The sequence below is a fragment of the Mucor velutinosus genome (assembly GCF_035048745.1).
Source record: "Mucor velutinosus strain NIH1002 chromosome Unknown tig00000041, whole genome shotgun sequence".
In the NCBI taxonomy this organism is placed as follows: Eukaryota; Fungi; Mucoromycota; class Mucoromycetes; order Mucorales; family Mucoraceae; genus Mucor; species Mucor velutinosus.
Window position 1 is genome coordinate 2388335 of NW_027041905.1, and position 11993 is coordinate 2400327.

The 11993-nt window shown below is 42.4% G+C and overlaps 5 protein-coding genes across 5 annotated transcripts; 4 read left to right on the top strand and 1 right to left on the bottom strand.

The window, feature by feature from the left end:
* Window positions 1–270: 270 nt before the first annotated feature.
* ATC70_000973 (uncharacterized protein) lies at window positions 271–3132 on the bottom strand (the record flags this gene model as incomplete). Its single annotated transcript, XM_064820379.1, has 10 exons — window positions 271–474; window positions 529–1267; window positions 1325–1608; window positions 1670–1877; window positions 1940–2160; window positions 2221–2337; window positions 2392–2748; window positions 2814–2891; window positions 2956–3055; window positions 3128–3132. The coding sequence occupies 10 exons, from the start codon at window positions 3130–3132 to the stop codon at window positions 271–273; spliced, it is 2313 nt and encodes a 770-aa protein (XP_064684299.1).
* A 2449-nt stretch (window positions 3133–5581) lies between these two features.
* On the top strand, window positions 5582–7320 carry ATC70_000974 (uncharacterized protein; the record flags this gene model as incomplete). Its single annotated transcript, XM_064820380.1, has 4 exons — window positions 5582–5684; window positions 5747–5783; window positions 5845–6011; window positions 6083–7320. 4 exons carry the CDS (start codon window positions 5582–5584, stop codon window positions 7318–7320), a joined length of 1545 nt encoding a protein of 514 aa, XP_064684300.1.
* A 282-nt stretch (window positions 7321–7602) lies between these two features.
* ATC70_000975 (uncharacterized protein) lies at window positions 7603–9861 on the top strand (the record flags this gene model as incomplete). The annotated part of the gene is made up of 2 exons (XM_064820381.1): window positions 7603–7933; window positions 7994–9861. The coding sequence occupies 2 exons, from the start codon at window positions 7603–7605 to the stop codon at window positions 9859–9861; spliced, it is 2199 nt and encodes a 732-aa protein (XP_064684301.1).
* Window positions 9862–9962: 101 nt separating this feature from the next.
* On the top strand, window positions 9963–10921 carry SKO1_1 (Transcription factor; the record flags this gene model as incomplete). Its single annotated transcript, XM_064820382.1, has 3 exons — window positions 9963–10101; window positions 10167–10405; window positions 10457–10921. 3 exons carry the CDS (start codon window positions 9963–9965, stop codon window positions 10919–10921), a joined length of 843 nt encoding a protein of 280 aa, XP_064684302.1.
* Window positions 10922–11231: 310 nt separating this feature from the next.
* Window positions 11232–11929, top strand: ATC70_000977 (uncharacterized protein; the record flags this gene model as incomplete). The annotated part of the gene is made up of 4 exons (XM_064820383.1): window positions 11232–11370; window positions 11436–11593; window positions 11663–11765; window positions 11826–11929. 4 exons carry the CDS (start codon window positions 11232–11234, stop codon window positions 11927–11929), a joined length of 504 nt encoding a protein of 167 aa, XP_064684303.1.
* Window positions 11930–11993: the final 64 nt, after the last annotated feature.

Sequence of the window (11993 nt, forward strand, 5' to 3'; positions counted from 1 at the left end):
AAAAGAGATGATTAGCACTCCGAAGTAGCCATGCTTGATTCATTTCTACAGATCCATGATGGGATGTTGCCATGCTGCATGTACATGTTACTTGAAATATCGAAAAAGCACATTTTGAAAAAGATATCTTGCAGCGATAATCAAGAACTCTAGCTGTTACAAAGCTTGATTTCATGGATCTTTATTACAATTCAAGCAAAATTGCGAAATGTACAAGCGCATTGATTGGTTATACCTGAAGCACGAAAAATAGGGGGGTATGTACAGTGTTTACTTTGAAGTGTGCTTTTCAATGTCCTTGGCAGTCCATAAAGATACGCCTGTTTGATTTGATTCATAAGGTTGTGCCATGGATCGCAAGAACTTTTTGGCAATGACCAAAGACATGTCAGTTGACAGATTGGTAGATGTATCTGTGACATATTGATTGATCCACTTGGGTAGCTTGGCTCTTTTGTCCGCTCTTGCAAATCTCTGCGTAAGAACAATCAGAAGCTACTCTCAACACATGCCATGTTCCTATTTTACCTTGTCCGCGAACACCATCAATCCATAGTCTGTTTTACCTCTCAAGACTCTCCCTACACACTGAGCAGCATGTCGCATGGCATCAAATGTCAAGAAATCATTCTCGCGGATATGCAGATTATCACGCAGATACTCCAAACGAGCCTTCAGGATACGGGATTCTGTGTATTGATATGGAATACCAAACATGATGACCGCTCTTCCGTAATTGTGGTCAAAATCGATACCTTCAGACACCTTACCTCTTGCTACAGACAGTAAAATAGCGCCTCGACCATTATCGCACGCCTTTCGATAGTTTGCCAACGCCAGACTCGTTTCTGCTGCGTCAGGTGTTTCGACAAAGATTAGCTTATACTTCCACGCTTCGTTCAAAATACCCATGTCGTTCCACATGGACACGATGGACTCCATATACAAGTAGCTAGGAAAGAAACACACCATGCCATCAGGGACAATCTTTGACATCTCGACCATGATTTGACCAAAATTACGCACTACAGCTGGATCGTTACGTACTTCAAATTTGGAACTGATGGCAACTTGATCTGAACCACGCGTAATGACCATAGGCAAGAAACAATTGCGAGACAGTGTCATGGAGTAACTTTCTTGTACAACAGCTTGGAAGTTGAGCATCTTGGGGTACATTTCCAGTGGTGACAAGGTACCCGATGTAATTACCACTGTGCTGAATCGATCAAACACAGGCTTGATAGCAATCGATGCGTCCAAACAACTACAAAATGAACTTGTCAGTCACTCAACCTGTGCTCTATGCCAGATATCAACTTACGTAAAATGCAATACAGGATTAGGGATGGTAGCCGTTTCCGTTTCAAATGGCTCAAGAATAAGCAGAAAGCCTTTGTCGTATGTGGATGTCAGCGTGGCAAATGAGGCTACTTTTTGTAAGCTGCTGAAATGCTCCAAATCAGTTAATTCTAATGTTCGCACCAGACTCGATAATCTCTCTGCACAGAATCTTAGAGGCTTTCGTTCGATGTAAGTGACATCCTTCAAGTGCTGTAAGAAGGAGGCAGGTGTTTCTGCTACAACATGCATGACTCTGAGACGAGTCTATATAAAACAAAACTTGAGCACACATCCCGCATTGAATCTCATCCCACTAACACTATACCTTTAAATACTCGATAAATCTTCTCAGGAAGGCTACAAAATGCTCTGCTCTTCTGATGTTACCGGGCACTGCTTCCTTTAATAAATCATCTGGCAGGATGGGATTTGCCATAAACGTGTCCTCATCTCTGGCTGTATTGGCATCTCGCAATCCCTCAACCAATTTTGTGTACTCATTCTTCAATCTCTGGGCATCCGTCTTTTTGATCCTGTAGGATATATTGTGTCATTGCACTGGAGGCGTAGTTCAACTGCGATAGAGCCAACTTACTCTTCGATTCTTTCTGCCAACACGCCCACACTTCGTGCACTGGCATCCAACATGGGTCTCGTCAAATCAATACTCAATGACTCAATACATACGTTATCAATATTATGTGCTTCGTCAAAGACCACAATGCAATCCCTCGACAGTTCTCTTGACACAAGCTCGGCGACTTTAGGATCCAACATGTAATGGTACGAGTAAATGACAACGTTTGCAAATGGAATCTAATAGTGGCAATCATGAGATTCATGCAACTTGAAAATGGCAGGCCAACATCAACTTACAGCTCGTCGCACAAGGTAGTAAGGACAGTATTGCATTTCTTTTCCATACGCTTTCAGGTCCTCAAATGTGTATACGCCATTGGGAATGGGGTTTGGTGAATTGGCAGATTCCAAAGTCTAGTTCATGTTGATGAACGATGCTGTTATTTCCGCAGCACGCTTTGCACTCACCTCGTAGAAATTGCACAATTCAATATCATGACGTTGCTGATCTACCTCCATAGGATCGTTCCCTTCTTCTGCTTGCTGCTGCTGATTGTCAGTGCGATTGACACCAACCTTTGCACGAACCCAACTTGCAGTGAGATTTCTGCATTTGGAATCCACCACTTTACCCTTTTTCTCTTTTGACACTTTGGGATTCAAACATAAATTCTTACGAGATGTGAGCCCAATACCAAAGAAATCCTCCACTAAACCCTGTGATTGTCTGTATGCCATTAAATTCTTCAATTCTGCTAATGCCTTATCGATTTCAGGCACTGTTCGAGAGCAGTAAATGAATTTTCTATGCTGATCAGGATATTGCTACGCAGGAAATTAGTTTAGATGGTGGACACATTATGAAATCGACGTTTGTATCTGATGTTTACCATTTGATAGGCGACAATCAATGAAAGCAAGGAAACTGTTTTACCGGTACCAGAAGGCATTTCCAACACACAATGACCCTAGATGATATCAACGCATTTGTTGGCATTTTGCTACGGTAGTAGTGATGCTGGAAAGACAAACCTGCGCATCCAAAGATTTCTTCAAATCGCACATGTACTGATATTGTTCAGGGTATATTTTGTCATAGGGAAAGTGTACAACGAGTTCATCAATGTTGAAACTACAGAAGAGATCGTGTTTTATGTGTCAAAAACTACCATACAAGTCAATGCTATACAGCCATCTCATTTACATCATGTTGCGTCGTGTTGGTTTTGTAAATGGTGCTGGTGTCTGTTTCTTGCTGGAGTGGTAATATAACGATGGTCAAACGCAGTGAAAGAAAGTAGAGAAACAGCTACGAAAAATACCTTCTGTCTATGAATTGCTTTTAAAGCAAAATTTTATGACCGTTTAAAGCTCTCGCATTTTGCTTTATTGGTATTCAGTACAGCGACGCCTATCAGATTTCTCCTTTGAATTGTTGATTATGAAGGCTAATGGTTTATTTCACATTGAATCATATACGTTTCCGTGCTTTCAATAACTTGACTGTGTCTTTAGTGACCTTGGTATCATTTGCTGTAGGGAAACAAGCGTCGGCAACGACGAGATCAAATTCAGCATCATTGTAGTCTTGAAGAAATCTAATATCAGCCTTGAATCCGATGATGTATTTCATCATTAGTGGATTGTTCTGCACAGTATCGAGAATAACTGTCAGTAGTTTGATTTAAGTGCGGCTTATCCAGTAACATACTCCTGCTTATCCAATAATGCTTGTTGAATCGCTACCTCAGGTACCTTGGACTTTCCTTCAAAGTGGTTCACCATGTCAATGAACACCTATTCAAATCACCCTCCATTTGACTAGTCAATTAAATCATGACCTTGCGACAGACTTTTTGCTTGAACTTTCGTTCACGGAAAGCCAGTGTGCGTTTCTTCTTTACAATCTCCTTAGACATTGGTGCTTTCAGTTTCGCACCGTTCTACACACAACTTTTGTAGTTCCACATGAAAATCTTGAACATTTAAACAATCGACAAATACGTTTCTGAAAAAATTTGCTACTTTTGTGATCAGCTTATAAAAAAGACTACAGCAGAAAGACGCTGTAAATCCAACAAAGACTGAGTGGTGTCTAATAATACCTGCCTCTTGTACGATGACGAATTGGGCCATAGTAATGCTTTTTTTATAAAAGAGTAAACCGTTTGTTTTCTATGAAAGCATTTGCTTTAGCTGAAATAATATCAATCCGTTAATACTGCCACGAGTCTTGCGTTTATATATGTTTTGGTAGTAAATCAGGCTGACTGGCGTTGTGATATATAGAAGTGTGCAACAAAATCTAAATGGAGTATTCAGGCTAGATGATAGTCCTTTCAGATTCATGATACCCTTTTAATCAGCATCCCAGCTTTCATTGTCCTCGTCCGAAAGGCATTTTGGCCAGCCAGCAGCGCCAAAATCAATTCAAACGCAGATTCGTTTTTATTTTTCAAGATTGGATAAATCTTGATGGTTTTCGACTCAATTGAACTATTTTAGCAGATTCGACTAAATAAAAATATGATGATCGCCCTATGCTTCTTTAAGCTTTCTTGGTGTGCTTTTCAAGGCGCATCCAATGGTACCAAGTAAGATAGATGTTTTGAATAAGCTTATTGAGTAATTTACAAAAATATGAAAAGAGGTTTCTGGCCAAAAAGTCGAAATTTTACATATCAAAGTTCCACAAAGATGATTTCAAGGGTTACGTTGGATCGATAGAAACATTTTGATTCAAGATATACCGTAGTAAAAGTCTTCGTTATCGAGGTGAAAAATGTGATTGTTTGATTTTCAATGAAAATGATGAGGTACCCCCTCATGCTTTTTGGTCGATTTTTGACGATTCCAAAAAAGTTGAGCAGAGGTGTCAGAAAGTACCTGCCAGTCAAAAGCAATTGTTTCGTGTTATTCTGGCAACTTAAAACGGCTTCTAGCTCGAGAAATCACGGCTCAAATGCATCCAATTTGGGCTGCGTTTTTATACTTTTGAGAAGCAACAGGCAATGCAAGCACGTTGTCCACCCATTCTTGGGTTGTTCTCATTAATACAGACGTGGAACATCGTAGAAGAGTCAGATCCACAGTTATGAAGGGCTCCAACGTCGTAGCGGAACGCTGAGAAGTCTGTACTAGTAGGATATTGGATAAAGCTTACTATAGCCAAATGAGATGGGGGAAATGCAATCAGCAACGCTGTGTAGTTTGATTTTCAAAAGTGTCGAGGCGCTTCTATACTAATGAAGGCTTTTTGTCTCGCAATGACACTAGTGGGAGTTACCGTAAGACTAGCAATGTCTAAACAATCTAAGATTGCTCTCGAGATCTTGGTAATTTGAATCCATCTTTTTGAAATGATCGTATATTGTTGCTTAGCAACCCAACCGCTAGTAGTGATGAGGCTCTTTTTGAGTGGCGCCAACTAGACCTACAGAGTATGGATCACCACGACACCAAATTTGGACTACCCTTTTGAGTTCAAACAACAACCTTGATCAGAAATTGCACCAGGGGCACATTAAACATGACTGGCCATACACCACCTTACCCTGGTTTTTAGAACTCAGTTTATTTTTGTTACAGCAAAACAAGACCCTTTTGCATCGTTTCTCTTTTTAATACATTTTGTAGTAAAGGAACACCCTCATTTACCATGTCTATGAATCGTATCTTTGCGGCCTCTCGTTCCGCTCTCCAGACCCAAAAGGCTAATGCTGCTCTTTTCAAGTCTGCCATGAAGCCCATGGCTGTCAAGGGTAACTCATTGGAAACGCCATGTTAAAACAGAGAGATTGAATGTTGTTTTATTGTTTATTAGCTTACTCTACTCAAGCTGCCTCTGCTGGTCAAATTCGGTAAGCATATAGAGCAGCAGCATGTTGTCATTATGAACGTTTATTCATGACAATTGTGTAGTTCCGTCATTGGTGCCGTTGTCGATGTCCAATTCGAGCAAGACAACTTGCCTGCCATTTTGAACGCCCTTGAAGTCAAGGACCACTCTGGCGGCCGTCTTGTCCTCGAAGTCTCTCAACATTTGGGTGAGAACACTGTCCGTACTATTGCTATGGATGGTACTGAAGGTAAGTTTTATCTCTGTGTGAATTTGCAGTGGGGAAGAGAGTAGCAGCCGATGATTGACCTCATACATTAGGTCTTGTCCGTGGTCAAAAGGTTGTTGACACTGGTGCTCCCATTACCATTCCTGTTGGTAAGGAAGTCCTCGGTCGTATCATCAACGTTATTGGTGAACCCATTGATGAGCGTGGTCCCATTGACGCCAAGACCCATCGTCCTATTCACGCTGAAGCTCCTGAATTCGTCGACCAATCTCCCACTCCCGAAATCCTCGAGACTGGTATCAAGGTTGTCGATTTGCTCGCTCCTTACGCTCGTGGTGGTAAGATTGGTCTTTTCGGTGGTGCTGGTGTCGGTAAGACTGTCTTGATTCAAGAATTGATCAACAACATTGCCAAGGCTCACGGTGGTTACTCCATCTTCTGTGGTGTCGGTGAACGTACTCGTGAGGGTAACGATTTGTACCATGAAATGATTGAAACTGGTGTCATTCAATTGGAAGGCGAATCCAAGTGTGCTCTTGTCTTTGGTCAAATGAACGAACCCCCAGGAGCTCGTGCCCGTGTTGCTTTGACCGGTTTGACTATTGCTGAATACTTCCGTGACGATGAGGGTCAAGATGTCTTGCTTTTCATTGATAACATTTTCAGATTCACCCAAGCTGGTTCTGAGGTATCTGCCCTTTTGGGTCGTATTCCTTCCGCTGTCGGTTATCAACCCACCCTTTCCACTGATATGGGTGGTATGCAAGAGCGTATTACTACCACCAAGAACGGTTCCATTACTTCCGTCCAAGCTGTCTACGTCCCTGCTGATGATTTGACTGATCCTGCTCCTGCCACCACCTTTGCTCACTTGGATGCCACCACTGTCTTGTCTCGTTCCATTGCTGAATTGGGTATCTACCCCGCTGTCGATCCTCTTGATTCCAAGTCTCGTATCCTCGATCCCCGTATTGTCGGTGATGAGCACTACAAGGTTGCCACTGAAGTTCAACAAATCCTCCAAAACTACAAGTCTCTCCAAGATATCATTGCTATTTTGGGTATGGATGAACTTTCCGAAGAAGATAAGCTCGTTGTCGAACGTGCCCGTAAGATCCAACGTTTCTTGTCTCAACCCTTCGCTGTCGCTCAAGTCTTCACTGGTTACGAAGGTCGTCTCGTCAAGCTCGCTGACACCATCCGTTCTTTCCAAGAAATCTTGGGTGGTAAGCACGATAACTTGCCCGAATCTGCTTTCTACATGCAAGGTGATATCAACGATGTTCAAAAGCGTGCCGAGGAACTCGCCAAGGAAATGGGTTCTCAGTAGTTTAATTTTTTCTTCTTTCTTTACCTTTATTATATTATTCCAGAAAATCAAATCAAAAAATTCATTAGAAACTTGGTTAAGTCAATACGGATGTTGTTGTTGTGAGTGTGTTAATTGTGCTACTACCGTATGCCTGTTTTGGACATGATGTTTGTTTATTCTCTAATCCTATTTAAGCAGTGCAAGTGCACTGTGAATATTATGTATTCAATACGTTCTTTTTTTTCCCTCTCTCTCTCTCTCTCTCTCTCTCTCTCTCTCTCTTACTTTTCCTCTTGCCAAATGATGAAACTATTTAAAAAGAAGAAATCAGACAAAAACATAGCAAACACCATCGTGCAACAAGACACAAGGGAATTTGAATCGCCCAATGTCAAGAGGCAGCCTAAATCTCCCATCGCCACAATTCCTGTTGCCACCAACATGGACGCATCAAGATCCTCGTCCCCTCCTGTCATTGTCATGCCAAAGCCTCGAAGGCTGTTGACGCCTACTCGTGCCATTCTAGGGAGATTTGACCATGACAAAACCCAAGTCGAGGAAGATGAACTCGACGGGCAACTTGCACATCAACAGGAGATCTCGCCCATTTTGTTGCCAACCCCTCGAGAAGGTAAGTGGTAAATGCACAGTTGAGCTTGGCAATGAGAGCTTAATTTGCAAGCTACTTTAGAGCCATTGCTGCCTCAACTTGTCAAGCCTGTTGCTTGTCATTTGACACAACCATCGCAGCAGCAGCACCAGCAGAATGCCATTACCACATCCTCACTGTCTACTATCATGAGCGATGATTCCAGCCGAGTGTATGAATCCGCACTGGAGTCTCTTTCTGATACAACAGAAGAGAGTCATGTAGCAGAGTTACCTGACTTGCTCATGCTGAAGAAGCAGCCTTCCTACAAACCCATTGCCAATCCATTGCACGTTCCCTTGCCGTCGCCGCAGCAGCAGCCACCAGCTTTAGCACAACTGTCACCCCAGCAACAACAACAGCCTCAAATGCAGCAACAGATACAGCAAGATATCATTGCCAGTGGTATCATATCGGACGCTTCTTCTCGAACCATGAGTCCACAGTATTATACTCGGAAAAGAACAAATACAGGTCCACCATCAGGATCATCTGCTATTACTGTCACACCCTTACAAGCTCATAACAAGCAAACATTGACCCCCATTGCTGCAACCATTTACGAACCGCAGCGACAACAGCACATGCCGCCACCTCCTCAACCAGCTCAAACATTGCTAGCAGATCAACAACAACAACAACAACAACAACAGCAGCAGCAGCAGCAGCAGCAAAAGGATGACCAAGAGTTTCTGTTAAGAGAACTTAAAAAGCAGGTAGAGCTTATTGAAAAGCAGCGTATTAAGGATCGTGAAGAATGGAACCGCAAAGAGCAAGAGCTTTTGACACATCGCCACCAGATGATGGAAACCTTGATTGAAACCAAAGATCAACTGACAAACGTACTGAAGAATCGAGAAGAGGAGAATAACAAGGCAAAACTGACATACTATGACAAGCAGTTAAAGCAGCAGCAGTTGCACCAAATGCAAAAGCAAGTGATTGAGATGGGATTGAGCCAACAGCAGCAGTTACAGCAGCAAGAGGAAGATGCCGTCGATGAGCCTCTGCCTGTCACACGACTGAATGGTCATTATTATCAGCAAACATACTATTATGAAAACGATCAAGAGGTGCCATTAGATGAGCACGCTGTCGATGGCGATGAAGCTCCCATGTACCATCAACGACGCGTCCGCAACCGAAGCAAATCAGACGAGCAAATGAAGAACAACACACGTAGCTCATCAAGATCAAGTTACCACTACCAACAGCAGCATCCAGTTGTGGATGATGGTGGCAGACGAAGCAGCAACAGTAGAAACAACTATACAAACGAAGACATGCTCGTCTCAAATCGAAAACCTGTTTCTCGTCGTGCTAGCAACGCCAGCAATAAAAGCAGTGGTGCTGGTCATATGTTTGATCATACAAGTCCTGCAACTACACTTGTTTCAAACCACACTGTCAGTAAAGGCAGACGACCTCGTGCTCGATCCATTGAGTCAGCCAGATGGCACGAAGAGCAACAGCAGCAGCAAATGATGATCAAGATGAATGCTGTACCACCTGTGTACATAGATGAAATGATGGTGCCTTGTGAAAAACTTCGAAAAAGCAGATCAGCCGGCAGAGATCTTCACAGCATGCGCCCTGTATCCAGAGCATCTTCTGTGTATAATATGTATTATGAGGAAAACGATCTCATGGACGATGAATTGTTTGATAGCCAGCCTAGCTTCTATGATGGCGGCTACTATAGTAACTACATGGAAAATATACCGCCTAGCAAGCAACAGCAGCAAATGATGTCAAGATACAATTCTGATATACCCTACTATCCACCACAACAGCAACAACAGCCACCTCAACAGTACGTGTATTCACCGGTGGATTACTATTACCAGCAGCAACCACAGCCAAGACACAATCAAAGGTACAATGCAAGACACCATTACAGCTACAATTGATTGACTTGCATGTGACGTTGATAACTTTGATTGTTTGTGTATTTCTCTCCTCAATAAATCGAGCATTAAACTTCTTTTTCTCCATCCTGATGATATACAATATGGAATCAGAGGAAGAATACAAACACTACAAGTACACAGAGGAATCCAGTTTAAACCATCCTAGCATCGATAGAGACCTGATAAGCTCCTATTCTTCCTATAAATCGAGGTCATTGCCGAGTCAAATTCATTCGGACAGTACGCACATGTTGGCATACGCGCGATTGAGACAGTATGAACTTACTAACATGTTTTTCACATAGCTGTCTACAATAGATCCAGGAGCCGCAATATCAAAAAATCAATAGCCTCTGAGCCCATTCGCAAGAAACCTGCTATATCACTGACGGAAGAGGCATTGGCCATCCACAACAACGAGATACCCCCACAACAGACCATATACCCACCCACCATTGTAGACGATAATGACACTGAACTGATCATGGAAAGAGTAGACGAGAAATGCAGGAGCATTCAACTCGAGTTTGATGAAAAGATCAAGGCAAGTTGTTGTTAGTGTCTGGAGAAGCATGGTTGCTCATGACATGAGCAGCAATTGGAAGCGCAATTGACCAAAGCAGAGCAAGATTACAGTCAATCAAGAACAGATATTGAAGCCATTCATTTGATGGAAAAAGAGTACATGGATGAGGGCATTCAGACAGACATACAGAACAAGGATGTGGAGCAATTGCAACAACTGGAAAGCGCACTGCAGGACTTGTCACTGAACCCGAAGGAATTCAAAGATCAAGTACAGCAATGGAAGGCAGATGCTGAGCAGTACGTACACACACGCAAGATCATTTGGGATGCGCCGTTTGTGCCTGTAGATTCCATCTGCAGACAACTGCCAACTGCTGTTCATCTACAGGATATAGAGGATGACGACGACATTTGCGAATACCATCGAGACAGATATTACAAGGTCAAGAACAGACTGCATCGTGAAAAGGACGCACATCAGCAGAATTATCATGCCACACTGACGAGATTATCCAACATGATTAAGCAATAAAAGTAGCACTGGGTTATTCCATGAGATGGGAGAACAAATACTAGGTGTTTTACAAGGGAAATGCCAGGATCTTCCATTGCCATTTTGTGTTTCCATACAGTGTCGACTGTATCAAGCGAACAATACTAGATCCAGCTCTTTTGCTATAAGATTCCAAGACAAATCGGCTTTACTCATGACTGAGTTACTGAACGTCAAAAATCTATAGCACAGCAAAAAAAAAAAAAAAAAAAAAAAAAAAAAAAAAAAATGTCGCACATTTGAAATGTCTGTTTCGACTCTCGCTTTTTTTCCACAACAATAGCGTACCATGTCCCTTCTTGATATCAATCCTGATCGTCCCCTTCTTGTGGGCCCCGAAACACCAGCCAAGCCATTCCCTTTTGCTTTGCAGGGCACTGTTGTGAAGGGCTATGGCAGAGGTTCAAAACAGTTGGGCATTCCCACAGGTATAATATAAATACAAAAAGCACAGTGCCTCTTCAAACTTACTGATGACATGCTTGTATTTTAGCCAATCTATCTGATGAAGCTATCGATGCGCTTGTCTCTGGGCTCGAGACAGGTGTTTATTACGGCTGGACGCAAATAGGAGAATTGGGCAGTGAGGTGTATCCTATGGTGATGAGTTTAGGTTGGAATCCTTACTTTAAAAACGAAAGGCGCTCAGCAGTAAGTTGTCTGTATGTGGTGTGGTATACTAATGCTGATCGAGTTGTATTGAACATGGTGCTGTTGTAGGAGGTGCACATTATCCATGAATTCCCAGAGGACTTTTACAATACATCTATCCGTGTATTGGTGTTGGGATTCATTCGTCCTGAGCAGAATTATCCTTCATTAGGTAAGCTTCATTTGAGGAATCACGCTGATGCTGGGTTACTCAAATGTAATCTACAAATAGATGCTTTGATTCGAGACATCAAAACTGATGTCGAAGTTGCAAAACAATCGCTTGCAAGAAAGCAGTATGCCGAGGCAAAGGAGCATAGCCTCTTTTTCAAATAATGCATGTCAAATGATACGATATCCCATTTCTATGGCGTGCTACATGGACATGTATTATAGTATG